At 44.4% G+C, this 14,507-nt stretch overlaps 2 protein-coding genes across 3 annotated transcripts in view; both read left to right on the top strand.

Annotated features, from left to right (window-relative positions):
- The first annotated feature begins 725 nt into the window (after nt 1-725).
- On the top strand, nt 726-7,377 carry LOC102295742 (butyrophilin-like protein 2). 2 transcript variants are annotated; one of them, XM_005945903.3, is made up of 3 exons: nt 726-2,731; nt 4,764-5,093; nt 6,750-7,377. In XM_005945903.3, exons 1-3 carry the CDS (start codon nt 2,701-2,703, stop codon nt 6,839-6,841), a joined length of 453 nt encoding a protein of 150 aa, XP_005945965.1. In that variant the 5' UTR covers nt 726-2,700; the 3' UTR covers nt 6,842-7,377. The 2 variants fall into 2 exon arrangements, with proteins under 2 accessions (XP_005945965.1, XP_014196702.1); XM_014341216.2 differs by having other exon boundaries at nt 4,764-5,105.
- A 5,278-nt stretch (nt 7,378-12,655) lies between these two features.
- LOC106633774 (myosin light chain kinase, smooth muscle) overlaps nt 12,656-14,507 on the top strand; it is an 11,955-nt gene continuing 10,103 nt past the window's right edge. The window contains exon 1 of the mRNA XM_014341221.2: nt 12,656-12,838. The gene's annotated coding sequence lies outside the window, so the exon portion shown is untranslated. The remainder of the gene's footprint in view (nt 12,839-14,507) is intronic.

Raw genomic sequence — 14,507 nt, 5'->3', positions numbered from 1 at the left:
CATGTTGTTGACAAAATAAACATCAATAAATAAAAAAATATACAAATAATGTAAAAAAGGAAACAAAGTGAGAAAGAGCGATGTCACAGAGCAGACCCTTAGCAAAGGTTCATAAATCAAATACAGGTGTGTTTGATTTATGAACATTAGCAAATACAAAGGTGTTCTTCTGCCCCCAGGTTTAAACTGTAGGACATAAAGAAGGATGGAGGAACATAAGGTTTAATGTCATAACAGGCGTCACTCACACACTAAAAGTTAGTGTGTAGCACTTCTAATGCACAGATGTCAACATTTTATTGCCACTAGGTTTTATATTGTTATTAATACATTTCTATACTGTTGATCATTGGTTTTTCCTCATATGGACACACTTGATCCTACATTATTACTACAGTTTCTGGTCTATTATTACTTGGTTATATGAATGTAATATTACCCAGCTGTCGTTTTTACTAGGACATTATTTATGTAACGATAATACCATGCTGTTATACAGACAAACAGGATCCCACAGCTGTTTATGTTTTTGAACACATTTTGCACAGAGAGGCATTTTTGAAACATGTATTGATGCAATGTTGAATATTATTACACAGGAAAAAAACAACTACAGTAAAATAATCACAGCGTGACACCTCTGCCTTTGTAAATGGAGGGACAGTAACTGTGTGTGTATATGTAAGCGTGTAAAACCTGCAGACAGTCAGATTAACAGTATTTTGTCTCTGTCACTGTAGAAATTCATCTCATGTAAGATTTTTCTTGTAAAACAAAGGGGGGCTAACCAGAAGGTTTGGGAACCACTGGGACAAGGCAACTGTGGAGAGGAGCGAGAAAGCAGCTGCTGGGCAAAAGGTGGCTCTGCCAGAGAAGAGATCGAATGTTAATAAAGGTCTCAAGATGACTGGAGCATGATGCAGAATGTAGGAGTTATGTTGGAAAGTCGAATGAGAACTTGGGAGGGTTACTAGTCCAACAAGCAGTTGTTCAGGGATGCCAGGTTGGAGCTGGCTGATGGCTGGTAGGTGAATGAGTTCGTTTGCAGATTTCAGCAGAGTTCAAAGTCCACAAAAGGGTCGAGACTTGAGCAAACTTCCACAGAAGGTTCAAACAGGATACTGCAGGAAAACAAATGTAAAGTAAGAGCCAGTGACTACGGTCAAACAGAAAGATGAGGGACTTGACTGTCACCAGTTCAGCAAAGATGAACTAGGAGAGAGCTGCAGCACCACTCAATGATACCTGCTCACTTAACTGTGATCAGGAACAGGTGCAGGAGGGAAAGAAGGAACTGTCAGGAAACCTCCACCCAAAGCTTCATGCCAGCTCAGCAGCTCCACCTGATAATGATTGTAAAGAGAGCGAGTTAGAAAAAGGGAAAGAAAAGAAACAAGAAAAACAGCCCAGCAGAACCTGCCAGACCACGACACTGATCGTGTGCTGACGCTCAACAAAAAACAGAAACGTGAAGAGTTCAGAATCCTGAACAACTGAGACAGAGCTGAAAGCTGCAGAAGACAGAAATACATGCAGGATCAGGAGAGGCTGGGTAACAGGCGAACACACAACTGGAATGAATGTGACTCAGTGCGCCCCAGGGCGGCCGTGGCTACAATGTAGCCGTCACCAAAAAGTGCGATTTACCATTTACCATAATGAAACAGGGAAGCAAAACTAAACATAACGTACATGGGACACGACACTATCACAATAAAACAGGAAACAGACAGAGACCAGCCACAGGAAAACGAAACAACATCAGATAAAGACTAAGAGACGTAGGTTACTACAATAATAAACAGGGTCCAAAGTCCAAAAACCAAAACAATGCTTTAACATCCAGGTAGCATAAAAAAGAGGGTCAGCCAGAATCATGCCTGAAGCTTGTTGATGCCAACCAAAGGGTCTGGTTGAGGTGAAAACTGCAAAGGGGCCCGTTCAACCTGTTCTGCCTATACTGCAGGGTGAGAGGCGGGGTTCACCTGGACAGATCTCCAGCCTGTCGCAGGGCTTTTTGTTTTAATCATTAAAGGTGTGGTGGCAGTAAAAATGTTAACAAACAAACATCATTTCTATTAGTTTTCACTTGCTGCTTAGCATTGGCGCTAAAAACCACCTTGGTGTAGGTTAGTTTTAAAATTGGCCCCTTAACTCCCAGTACAATGATGTCCACCCGGTGCTTTTAAATGTAATACTTGGGGTATTTTGAAAGCTTCTATATGTGACTGCTGTTACCTGGTTTATCATGGCACTGCTGTGTGGCTATGAGGAACCAGCAGCTTTGACATCCTGTGCATGAGTTCAGGGGTAAAGCCTTTGAAGACTATAGAGCTGATTGATGGGGGCTCATGATGCCATCTGCTGCCTGCAAAGCTGATTCTGTGGTTTGCTTTTCTGTCAGTGTACGAGGTGGAGGTGGATGCAGAGGTGAATGCTGTCCAACTGCCATGCAAAACTATAACTCACCTGCCTGAAGATGCTAAAGTGGAGTGGAGCAACAGTAAAGACAAGACAATCCACCTGTTTGAGAACTCCTCCGACCAGCATGACGAGCAGCACTGGTTTTACAGACAGCGGACAGAGATGAAGAAACGCCCGCTGAAGGCTGGAGACCTCAGTCTGTCCCTGAAATAACCCACAGATTCAGACACAGACACCTACACCTGCACCGCCCGCAGCAGGGAGGGAAACATCCTGATGAAGAAACAAGTACAGCTCCATGTCAAAGGTCAGGACTGTACACGATACCAAAGACACGTGCCTGTCAGTGTAAACACCAGCTTCAGAGGATGAGTGAGACATCCTGATAGTGTTAGCAGCACAGGAAATGATGTGTGTTATGTGCATGAGTATCATTATCAGGCCTGCAGTAAACATCCACACACCTCAAATTTACTCACTATTAAATAATCAGCTGTTCCTTTGGGATCAGGTCCAAACACTGTTAACCTCATACGTGTGATAAACACGAGTCACTTCACGACTGCTGCTGCTCCAGACTGTCTGTCATGGATGCTGCTGCTGTCTGATGCTGTTTAAATACATCAGGAAGAACTCTTTATGCTGTGATAATGAAATCACACATTGTGGATTAATTAGTGAGGAGTACCCTGGATATCTGTGACTACCACCATCTACATGTGCAGATCGTGTGGAGCGGTGAGTAGTGAGGACCTAAAAGCAAGTGCAGGGAGGGAAAACTAACTTCTAATGAAAAGCGAGCTGTTTATTGGTGGAACATGATTGGAAACAACAGCCGAGGAACATGATTGGAGAAGAACAAACTAACGAGGGACAAAGGAAAAGCAGAGACAGTATATACACAGAAGGCTGATGAGGGAAGTGGAAACACATGGGACGGACAGACATGACGAGACAGGGAAGCGAAACCAAACACACTGAACGTGGGACGAGAGACTGTCAAAATAAAACAGGAAACACACTAAGATGCAGACTAAGGTCGTGTCCAAATTCATGAGCTGAGTCCTCCTGAGGCCGCATTTGTAGACCGATTACATCACAGCGACGCGCCGAAGGCTGTCCGAATTCATCGACTCCTTTAAATGCAGCCGACAAATGCGTCCTCCTTTTCCCCGAATTTGAAGGATGGGTCGGGTGTGTCCTTCGTGGCCTACCATATCCCAGAATTCATAGCGCGGCCCAGCCAAACTCCAGTTTCCAACAATGGCGGCCGCTACTAAGTTTTAAAATTACTCTTACTAATCTTTCTGGGTCACAAAATAAACTTTTAACATATTTTTAAATGTGCGTGTGTAAACATCAAATATCTGCTCAGTTTATCAAGATATCGCATATTTGCAAAAGTGCTTCGACATTTTCGGAGACGTCTGCTACCCACCAGCTCGATAGCTAGCCGGGAGCTCGAGGGTCACTGATGTGGCCGAGAATGGCACAACTCCCGGCACATCATTTTCAGATCACCGCAGAGTTTCGCTGCTCGGGTTAAACGTAATATATAAGTCACTTAGACAACCTAAAAATGTTATTGTTGGGCTTTTTTCAGTGTTTTGTTTGTTCGTGAGTAAATCGGTTTGGCTGAGATTAAAGTTATTAGATTAGATAAAATAAAACTTTATTAATCCCCCGGGTGGGTTCCTCCTTGGTTTTCACACAGCTGAATAAACGTTAAACAGAAAACTGATTAAACAGAAGTGTGAGACGGTCGAGAATGTACACCAGTGTCCTGATATATTTTAGACAGCAAGGATCAAACTGCCGAGTTTATTAAACTCCACCGAGACAGCGATGACGCTAATCTGAAGGCTAGACCGTCCAGTTTCACAGCCGTTTACTTCCAGCCTACCCGACCTTCTGAGGACCCGGCAAACGTAGACCGTGAAGGCCGGGTCCTCAGGAGGATGCAGCCCATGAATTTGGACACGACCAAAGACACACAACAGGCTGGGGAGAAACACATGGATGCAGATGACAGACAGAGGAGAAAGGATGAAACACAAGGAGGCGAACATGGGAACAGAAAAGGGAGACAAGACACAAGGACATGACTAAGACCTGGAGAGTGAGACACACAGATGAAGACAACGGCATGAATGGAACCTAACAGAAAGAGAACATTAATCAGCGATTACAAATGATCTCAGAAACATAAAAATACTAAATAAACTCAATGGCCCAGCACCCTGACAGTGACAGTTTTACTGTGTTGTTTTTAAACTGGTCTGTTTGCTGTTAAACTGTCTTTGCTCTTCTTGCCTGATTTCATGCTGCATTGTCCTCAGTCTGTCAGATGGAGGTGAAAGATGGGGAGGAGTCAATCCAGCTGCCCTTCAAATCCACAGGTGACCTCCCCGATGACATCAGAGTGAAGTGGTGGCGAGATGACCCTGAACCAATGGTGATGGTCCACGTGTATCAGAACAAATCAGATCAGCCTGACAAACAGGACGAGGAGTACAGAGGCCGAACAGAGACGAGCAAAAAGCTGCTGGAGACAGGAAACCTCAGCCTGACCCTTAAACATCCAACAGTCAGCGACACGGGAAGATACCGCTGCAGAGTCGACAGCAGGAACATCTGGAGAGAGAAGACCGTGCTGCTCAAAGTTGGAGATCAGTATGAAGGTAGACATCAGCTCACCTTTCCACCTGCATGTTTTAGTAACTTTATAAAGTTAAAAACACCAGATTCACAACTTTAATGGCCTTTTTGATGTCTTCTTCAATAAAGCAAATGCAGTTTTGTCTACTTCTGGTTGCACGTAGAAATATAGTGGAGACACAGTGAGATGTCTCCAAAGCATCCAACAGAGTCCATTCAGTTCAGTTTTATTTGCAAAATCAGAACAGTCACAGGTGTGAGCGAGTCCTGGCCCGGACATATATCAAGCGCTCGTTAACTTCTTCAGAACTTCTTCATTTCTTGCCCGTCCACGGTAGTAATCCTCAGCGTCGCTGGATACCTCAGCCCATAGCGGACTCCGTTGCAACTGTGAAGTAGATTCCTCACCTCGGTAAAGGCGGCACGCTGTTTACTCACAGCTTGGTTGAAGTACGGCAGTACGGCAGACTCACCGTCTGCAGTTGTTATCACCCCAGCCTCGGCTGCCTTCCTGAGAAGTAGTTCCTTTGCTCCGAGGTAATGACATTTCACTACAAATGCCCTCGATGGCTGGTCATCTTGAGTTGGCTTGGTGCGGAGGGTCCGGTGCACCCTATCCAGAGTTGGCTTTTTTTCCGGAGCAAGAGCCTTTTTCAGCATTTCTGACACATATTCAGATGGGTGTGTTCCCTGCTCTCGTCCCTCCTTTACCCCCATAACGCGGACGTTGCAGCGCCATGACCTAGCCTCCAAATCCTCGCACAGGGCCTTTAGCAGGGCAAGCTCTTTTATCACACTGGATCACGCTGGTAACCCTTTCTTCATGTTGGATTGCATAGCTGCAATAGAGTCGGAGTTAGCAGTGACTCCCTTTTCCAACTCAGATGTGTGGCTTTCAACCTTATCCCGTCTTTTATTGAGCCTGTCAGTGATGTTACGCAGCTCCGTTTGGGTCTCTGCAGCCTTTTCATCTATTTTCTCCAGCAATTCTTGCTTCATTAATTGCAGCTCCTTCAGGATTGCCTGCTGCTCGTCCACAGTTGTCTCCGTGGCATTTGGGCATGCTAGGCTAGCTGGGCCAGCAGTTGCTTGAGAGGCCCTCGTGTCCTGCTCCATCTTGTTGGCTTGAATTTTTTCGGGCATGTTGTCCATAGACCGGGATGGTTGTTTTCTAATATGTTGTTGCTCTCGTATGTGAAGTAATATCACGTCATTTTTGAAGAGTAATATGGTAAATACAAGGGTTCGAGTGCAGAGCTCACAAACCAGCATCCTCACATGGCACTGCCTCAACCGTCCCAGTCCATCCCAGAACAGAGCAACCACTGCAGTGCAGTACCTGTAATACCTACAGCATGTTCTAATCGCTCTAATAGGATATTATGGTCGACAGTATCGAACGCTGCACTGAGGTCTAGCAGGACAAGCACAGAGATGAGTCCACTGTCAGAGGCCATAAGAAGATCATTTGTAACCTTCACTAAAGCTGTTTCTGTGCTGTGATGAGCTCTGAAACCTGACTGAAACTCTTCAATAAGCCTCTGCAGATGATCTGTTTCTGTCCTGATAAATTCTGGACTCTGACTGAAGACATGGTGACAGCCTCCTTCTGTCTCGTCTCTGGTTGTTTCAAATTCTAATGATTCTTTTGTTCCTCCATCCTGCAGCCTCTGAGCCACTGACCCACCCAGCTGGCTTGGAGAAACATCTGTGGATGAGTGAAGAAGAAATGGCCTTGCAGTCACAGCCTGCTGACTGATCAGACCTGAAGAGGAAGAAAAGTCTGGTTTTCTGGAGAATCTCATATTACTGATATAATGTTTAAGTGAAACAGGTGTGATAATGAAAAATGACACAGGGAAAATTTGTTGAACTGAAATTTATTTAATATTTCCTACAAAAGTCTTTGTTGGTGATTCAGCTTCAAGACGTCTGTATGGAGATACTAGTGGTACCATTTCAAGTACTAGAGAACTGGTGACGTGTTCTTACACATCTGACCTCCTGTACGTTCATACTTTATCTAATTCAAACTCCACACAGACAGAACCAGCTGGGATTCAAACCAGGAACCTTCTTGAAGTGTGTTAAGCACTGTGGGCAGAAGCTCTGTATCAGCGTGCTGTTAATGATCTATTCTATGTTTTGTTCACAGTGCTTAGATTAAATGCTCATGCAAACTGTGCAATTATCATATTGAAATAAAAACCAGAAGTTGTGCGCTATTTGAACACCTTGCCTGCCTGCAGCACTAAAGGACTCCGTGAGAGACGTCTGTCTCGCCCTAGCAGCACCTGTCCCTGTCCTCCTCTTCCTCCTCCTCTTCCTCACACACTGCTGAGTTTGTCCTGGTGGATCATCAGGGGTGCAAAGCCTCACAGATGATGTGCAGCAGTGGGTCCCTCAATCTGTCCTCACTCTGGACACTTGCAGTCGTCACACATGGACATCAAATGTGTGATAAGCTGCAGGATTCAAACACAAGTGTAACTTATAAACACATGTTCATACTTTTATTCCACAATCAGAGAGAAAGAAACAGAGAGAGAGTGCAGGACAGACAGACAGGTGACAGTCTCAGACACTGCTACAAACAGGAGGATTTAGTGTTTGTGTTATTACGAGTGCTAAACAAGAAGAGTTCCCAGATGGTGCAGTGGACACATGTGTGACTGCTGTGATTAAAGCATCTTTCTTTCAGCTTAACGAGTGAACCGTCAGCTCGTTCAAACACACGTTAAAGTCCGTTTGGCTTGACACCACCGAACAGAGGCAGCAATATAACACAGCTCACATTAACAGTGCAGTGAATCCTGCTTGTGCCGTGATGTTCAGGACTGCAAACCGAGCAGCATCACTGACTTTCAGCTTGTTGTGTTTGTGGATATATGACTGACTTTAATTATCCACAGAATCATCAGATTCTCTGTAAGATTAAGGTCGACTATCGAACGGCGTATAAAGTAAAGGCTTTAAAACCAAGTTAGTACAAACGTCACTAATGTCACATGACTTTGCCACATGTGGCCAACAGCAATGTTTTAATGTTCTTCGTTATTAAACATTCGCACATGAATAAGTGACATAATATTCAGTACTTACTTTTGACAGTTCACTCTTCGGCCGCTCCCTTCTGCCGTAAATTATCCACACCCACCGCTCTGTCTCCCCTGTCAGCTGTATCCCCTTGTCTAGTTCTGTGTATCCTTAGTTCCTATATCCCCGTGTCCAGTCAGTGTCTGCCCTGGTCCCACGTCTCCGTTCCCTCTGTTGCAGTGCGTGTGAGTCTGTGTCTTTAGTTCAGTCTGTGTCATGTTTCCTGTTTTATTTTGAAAGTCCATGTCTGATGTTAATGTGTCTGGTTTTGCTTCCCCTTGTCTCGTTAGGCCTGATTTGCCCCAGCTGTGTTTCCCTCCTGTTACCCGTTTCCCTGATTGCTCCCTCTGTGTATTTAAGCCCTGTGTTTCTCTGTGTCTGTGTCGTGATCTACCGTTTACCAGCTGTGTGTGCTGTCAGTCTGCTGGTGGTAGCTTATTTTGATTTTTTTCCCGTTATGTTATGTTTGAGTTCAGCATTAAAGCTGTTTCAGTTTACGTTTGTCTCTGGAGTCTGCACCTTGGGTCCTATTCCTGTCTGCACACAGCCGTCACATAACAGCTTCAGCTCCTGTGCAGAGCTGAATATTAAATAGTAGTGATGGGCAGATGAAGCTTCATGAAGCACTGAAGCTTTTCATCCAATTGGTTCATCCCAGCACAAAGCTTCTTGAAGCTTCATTTGCTCTAGTAGGACACCTACTGGACGTAAAAATATTAGTTGGCATGAATTTGAAGAGTGTGGCCTTTTGCACACAGCCTGTAAATGTCAACAACAAAAGGAGTGTGTAAAACATGTGTATTGTAGTGATGCAGTATACTGTGTATATTTATAGTGGCAGTATGGAAATGATTATTTGGAAATGCTTAGAAATGGAAATGATCATTTACTGTGAGGTGAGGTGTGGTTGGGGTGTGGACAGTAGTTGTGCTTTTGTAACGTTGAGGTATGGACAGCTACACACTGAGGCTCAGTCCTGCCCATCATTTTATTCGTAAAAACTAAATTTTCACTGCTTTTATACCTTTTAGTGGGGAGAACATAGCTAGGATTTAATGATTTAACAAATCTTTTGAATCCTTTGTCCTCCACAATGCTAAATGGCTGGGAGTCCTCAATCACCATGCTGACCAGGTCTTCATCTATTTGAGATTGTTCTCCTGAGGAAAGACAATAAAGACAAAGCACAAATATAAATATCACACACGTAACTTATAACAGTTGTATAATATTGTTATATCATTTAGTAACATTACTGCATGCTATATTATCATGGCATTTGATGGCTCACCTGGTCTTGCTCCACAATCGGTGTTCCCCTTATTCTCATGCAAAGCTCTGTAGTGCCTAAGCATGGATGAGGTGTTGTTGTTATATCCCAGCTCCCTGGCACATAGCAAACACTTCACCTTGTACAAAAGTAACAGCTTAACATAAATTGTATTGCACCATCAGTATTATGAAAATACATCTTCTGTAGAAATTTACATACCTTGTTGGGAGGAATAAAATCAAAATGTTCCCACACAGGGGAGGACATCCTCCTCTTCTTAGCTGGCTCCATTCTCTCCTGACTTTCTCTCCTCACTCTCATAAACCTCCAAACTGTCTCCAAACTCTCACTAACCGCAACTCTCCATCAAACACCCACATTTTTGAATGAAGTCTGAGGGGTTTATATCGCTGTCATATCTCGCGGCAAAGTTCGAACCACTTCATGAACCAGTCACGTGGTACAGCCGGGCAGCGAGGCTTCGGACGTCATCATTTTCAGCTCCTCCCATAAATGAAGGAACCCGCGATACGCGCATCGCAGAAACGCCCCCTCAATTACTCGACACAAGCTTCGAAGCCTCGATACAGAACGTCACATCACTATTAAATATGTGCAAACAACAACATGTTTTCAGTCTCTTGCCACATCTGTAAAGAGAGCAACATCTTTTTTAAAAGCATGTACTTCAGTAACTCCTCGTTAATCAGGAACTATGGATTAAAGTACTGTAGTGTACTTTAATCCACTGAAAAAATGCAAGAGAAGAACTTCAGATCCTGAGTGTGTGAGGACAATTTTGAGGGATCAATATGGACTCTATGATTAAATGAAAAGAACAAATTAGACTACACTACTGAAACGTTCTGCTGCTGTTTTTAAAGTTTCCATGTTACCAGGCTGTAGAGGGCTCTGCAGATTTAAACAGTTTTAGATCCGTTACACTCACAGTCTTATGTTAAAATCTCAAAGGACAGCATTATATTTTTGATATTAACAGTAACTCTGGGCCTCTGTAGAGTGTGCAGCTGATCTCATCGCTGTCTAAAAATGGATAAAAAAAACATAAGGAGTCCTGAATCCTTCAATAACACAGACTATCAGAGTAACAGGTGTGTAGCATCGCTAACTAGCTAATCTAGCAAACGAATTAACAACAGAGCGATTTTAGAACTATAAGATGATAAGCTGTGTGTCTTTTTTATAACAGTGACGTGGTTTAAACAAGTCGTCAGTCGCCGGTAAACCAGCAAAAAAAACTCGAGCAGCTGGGCTACGTAAAGAGTGAGCGACCCAGGACCCTGAGCAGTTATGAAGTATATGTGATACTGTGCTACTGTTCTGTGTCCACATTTGTATGTTGCTCCCCCCACAGCATTACCTGTGGTCAGCCTGCAGTCCACAGCCACCCACTGTCTCCACACTGCACCATAGCCTCCTGTAAAAGTCCTGACACGCTCCCCCGCCTGTCACTTTCACTCATGACCAGGTTCAGAGACAGATGAGGAGACTCCACTCAGGCAAGTCTGCTGGACCAGACAGTGGGAGTCCCGTGTCCTCGAGGCCTGCTCCTCCAGCTTTGTGGAGTCTTTCATAAACTGCTCATGTTGAGTCTGAGTCTACAGAGGGTCCCATTGCTGTGGAAGACATCATGCCTCGTTCCTGTACCAAAGACGCCACATCCCATTGGCCCCAGGATTACAGACCTGCCATCTTCAGAAGTTTTCTGATGACTCTGTGGTGGTTGGGTGGATCGATGAGGGTGATGAGTCAGAGTAGCGGGCTGTGGTTAACTCCTTTGTCACGTGGTGCGAGAGAATTATTTGCAGCTCAACGTACTTTAGGAGGACCAGGAAACCTGTGACCCCTGTTTCAATCGAGGGGGTCGATGTGGACTATAAATACCTCGGAGTACACAACGATAATAAACTGCACTGGGTTAAAAACACCGCTGCACTCTTTAGATGAAAGAAAAAGGAACAAGAAGTTGATTTTACATGTGAATCAGAAAATCAGAGGGATGCTCTGGTGGGTAAACATTCATTATCACAAACTCTGATGTCAAACTTCCTTTGACAATAACATAACGCCCATTATTCTCTTTTATACAGTCAGCCACGGCGAGGGAGAGGTTCCACCTTATTAATATTACTACAGCCCTGCTGCCTCTGCTGAATGATGGGAAATAAACGTATCCACAAAAAGTGTCCCAACAGTGTAACTGACTTCATCATCATCATCATCATCATGGTTTATTTATATAGCATTTTAAAAACACACAAGGCCGACCAAAGTGCTGAACAATAGAAACATAATAGATACCATAAGAATAATAAATACGATAAAATAATAAACATAGCAAAAACAATAAAATACAAGTCAGTCAACCACTGAGTCAAAGCCAGTGAATAAAAATGTGTTTTCAATCTGGATTTAAAAACCAGCCCTGATGTCGATCGCCTAATGTGAAGAGGAAGATTATTGCAAAGCTCAGGAGCCACGATAGAGAACGCTCGGTCTCCTCAGTTTCAACCGTGATTTGGGGACTGAGACTTGATGCTGAACTCTAATTAAGAAGTGCTCCTTTCATGCTCCTTTCTGTGTATTGTTTCATACAAAGTTAAAATGATTCCTAAATCAGGGGAGGAGGCCCCGGGGCAGACCCAGGACACGCTGGAAAGATTGTATCTCTCGGCTGGCCTGGGAACACCTTGGTGGTCTCATGAACAAGCTGGAGGAGGTGGCTGGGGAGAAAGTCTGGGTTTCTCTGCTGAGGCTGCTGCCCCCGCGACCCGGCCCTGGGTAAGCGGAAGAAGATGGATGGATGATTCCTAAATCTGTGGATAACCAATCAAACTGTGCTCTCATCATATCATTATGTGATCTGAGGATGATGAAGTTCCTCTGATGAAGCACAGACAGCTGATACAAACACTCTGTTTAACCTGTTGCTTCGGTTCTTTGGAGGTTTGTAAAGAACCTGAGAGGAGTTCTCATGTTCAGTCTGTATGACGAACTCCAGGATGATGTCAGAGGGGGTGGCGGCTGAGGAGCAGGACTCCTCCCACACATGCTACAGAGTGCAGCACTGAGACTGACCTGCAGATGGCGCCACACTGACACAAATCAGAAGCCTGAGCTCCACAGCCTGAACCCACAGAGACCCCCACCCACAGCAGCACAGAGCAGTGACCGCCCCGGAGGAAGAGGAGGAGTCCCGGTGCTGAATGAGCGGATTATTCAGGTGAAGCGGCTGCAGAGGAACACAAGCTCCTCAGTCTGGTTCGTTTTCCAGGAGTCGCAGAGGAGGAGAACCATCAGAGGAGGAGAACCATCAGAGGAGGAGAACCATCAGAGGAGGAGAACCATCAGAGGAACATCAGAGCTGTGAGTTCACTGCTTCTCCTTCTTCTCTCTGTGGTTCTTCAGACTCAAATGTGACTTTTTCCTGTGTTTTAATCAAACGCACCCAGACTCTGGGGTGGGCGGGGTCAGCGCTGCACCAGGCTCCTGCTGGTTAAACAAACACTGAGCCCAGATCAGTTTATTAGTGTTTAATACTGAGACGTCCATCAGAGATAAAGAGCAGCTGAAGAGCTGCTTCTCCTTCTCTGCTCTCTCTCCTGCTGCACGCGTCACAGAATCAAACAACAGTTTAATGATCAGTCGATTAATCAGAGCGATTAGTTTGAGGTTTGCAAACATGTTTCAGGCCAGATGTTAAACTCTGTGCAGATGTGGCGCTTTGATGTTTTTCTCTTTGATAATTTTAATGTTTTTACTTTGTAAACTAAATCAGTTCAGAGGAGCTGCGTCAGAGTTTGAAAGCATCCTCTGAACGATCACCTCGTCCCTCATTCACTTTCATCTTTAGCTTTTCTTCATGTTTGGCACTAAAGTTGACCTCAGTTATTATCTCATCTTATTTTCACGCCTTGTGTTGTTGAGTCTCTGCTTTCTTCTGTCTGTATCATCAGTGTGGTGACCTCTGACCTCTGTGATATCTCTGTGTACAGTGTTTTAAGATGAATCAAAGTGCAGTTAGTGTGGTGGGCTATGATCTCTGAATTTATACAAAGCGGTCGGTTATGAAGACGATGAGCAGGTGAACGACCCCTCAGCCACAGACTGATGATGAAACCAAGCAGCTCCACATTAATCCTGCAGTAATAATCATTTTACCCTCTGATGTAAGAAATACTTCATCATAGTCACAGACTTTTATACTTTACAGTGCTGTGTTACTGCTGTGGTGTCACTACAGCACTGAGTCCTACAGAATGAAGCCAGCTTGATGCGACTGTAAGGACCGCTCAAACCTTTCAGACCTCATGCTGCAGGTTTTTAATGTTAATGAATATCAGAGTGTCAATAACAAAAGGTTATCAGATCAGAGTGGAGCCTGCATCTGTCTGAACCTCGAGCAGAGTTTAAACAAGAACAAAATCAAATCTGAGAGAAAATCCAGTAAAGACGCTGAAGCCTCTTCAGGCAGGGAGCTGCCCGCAGCTCGGGTCAGCAGGTGTTGCTCCTCCACCTGTAGATGTTCCTCAGCACTGGTGGAGGTTTCCTTCACACAATCAAAACTGAACACGACATCTAAAATCATCAGTTAATCCTCACCATCAAACTCGGACGTCTTTTTAAAGCTCCATGAAGGATTTCAGACTCAGTCACTATGAGACTTCCTGCATTTCAGGGCAGAGTATCTAAATCCCAGGCACAGATCCATGTCTGCATGTTGTTGGGACGTTGTTGGAAAGTTGTTTGGATGTTATTGGGCCGTTGTTTAGATGTTGTTGGATGTTGTTAGGATGTCGTTGGGTTGTTGTCGGGATGTTGTTTGAACGTTGTTGGGACGTTTTCGGGACATTATTTGGATGTTATTGGGATAATGTTGGAACATTGTTGGGATGTCGTTGGGAAGTTGTTTGAATGTTGTTTGCATGTTGTTGGGACGTTGTCAGGACATTGTTGGGATGTTGTTGCGAAGTTGTTTGGATGTTGTTGGGACGTGTTTGAGATGTTGTTAGGATGTCGTTGGTTTGTTGTTGGG

This window comes from Haplochromis burtoni, unplaced genomic scaffold (genome assembly GCF_018398535.1).
Source record: "Haplochromis burtoni strain Fernald_Lab_line unplaced genomic scaffold, NCSU_Asbu1 Contig_465, whole genome shotgun sequence".
Classification (NCBI taxonomy): Eukaryota; Metazoa; Chordata; class Actinopteri; order Cichliformes; family Cichlidae; genus Haplochromis; species Haplochromis burtoni.
The sequence above is the reverse complement of the archived record's forward strand: the minus strand, read 5'-3'. Positions and strand labels throughout refer to the sequence as shown.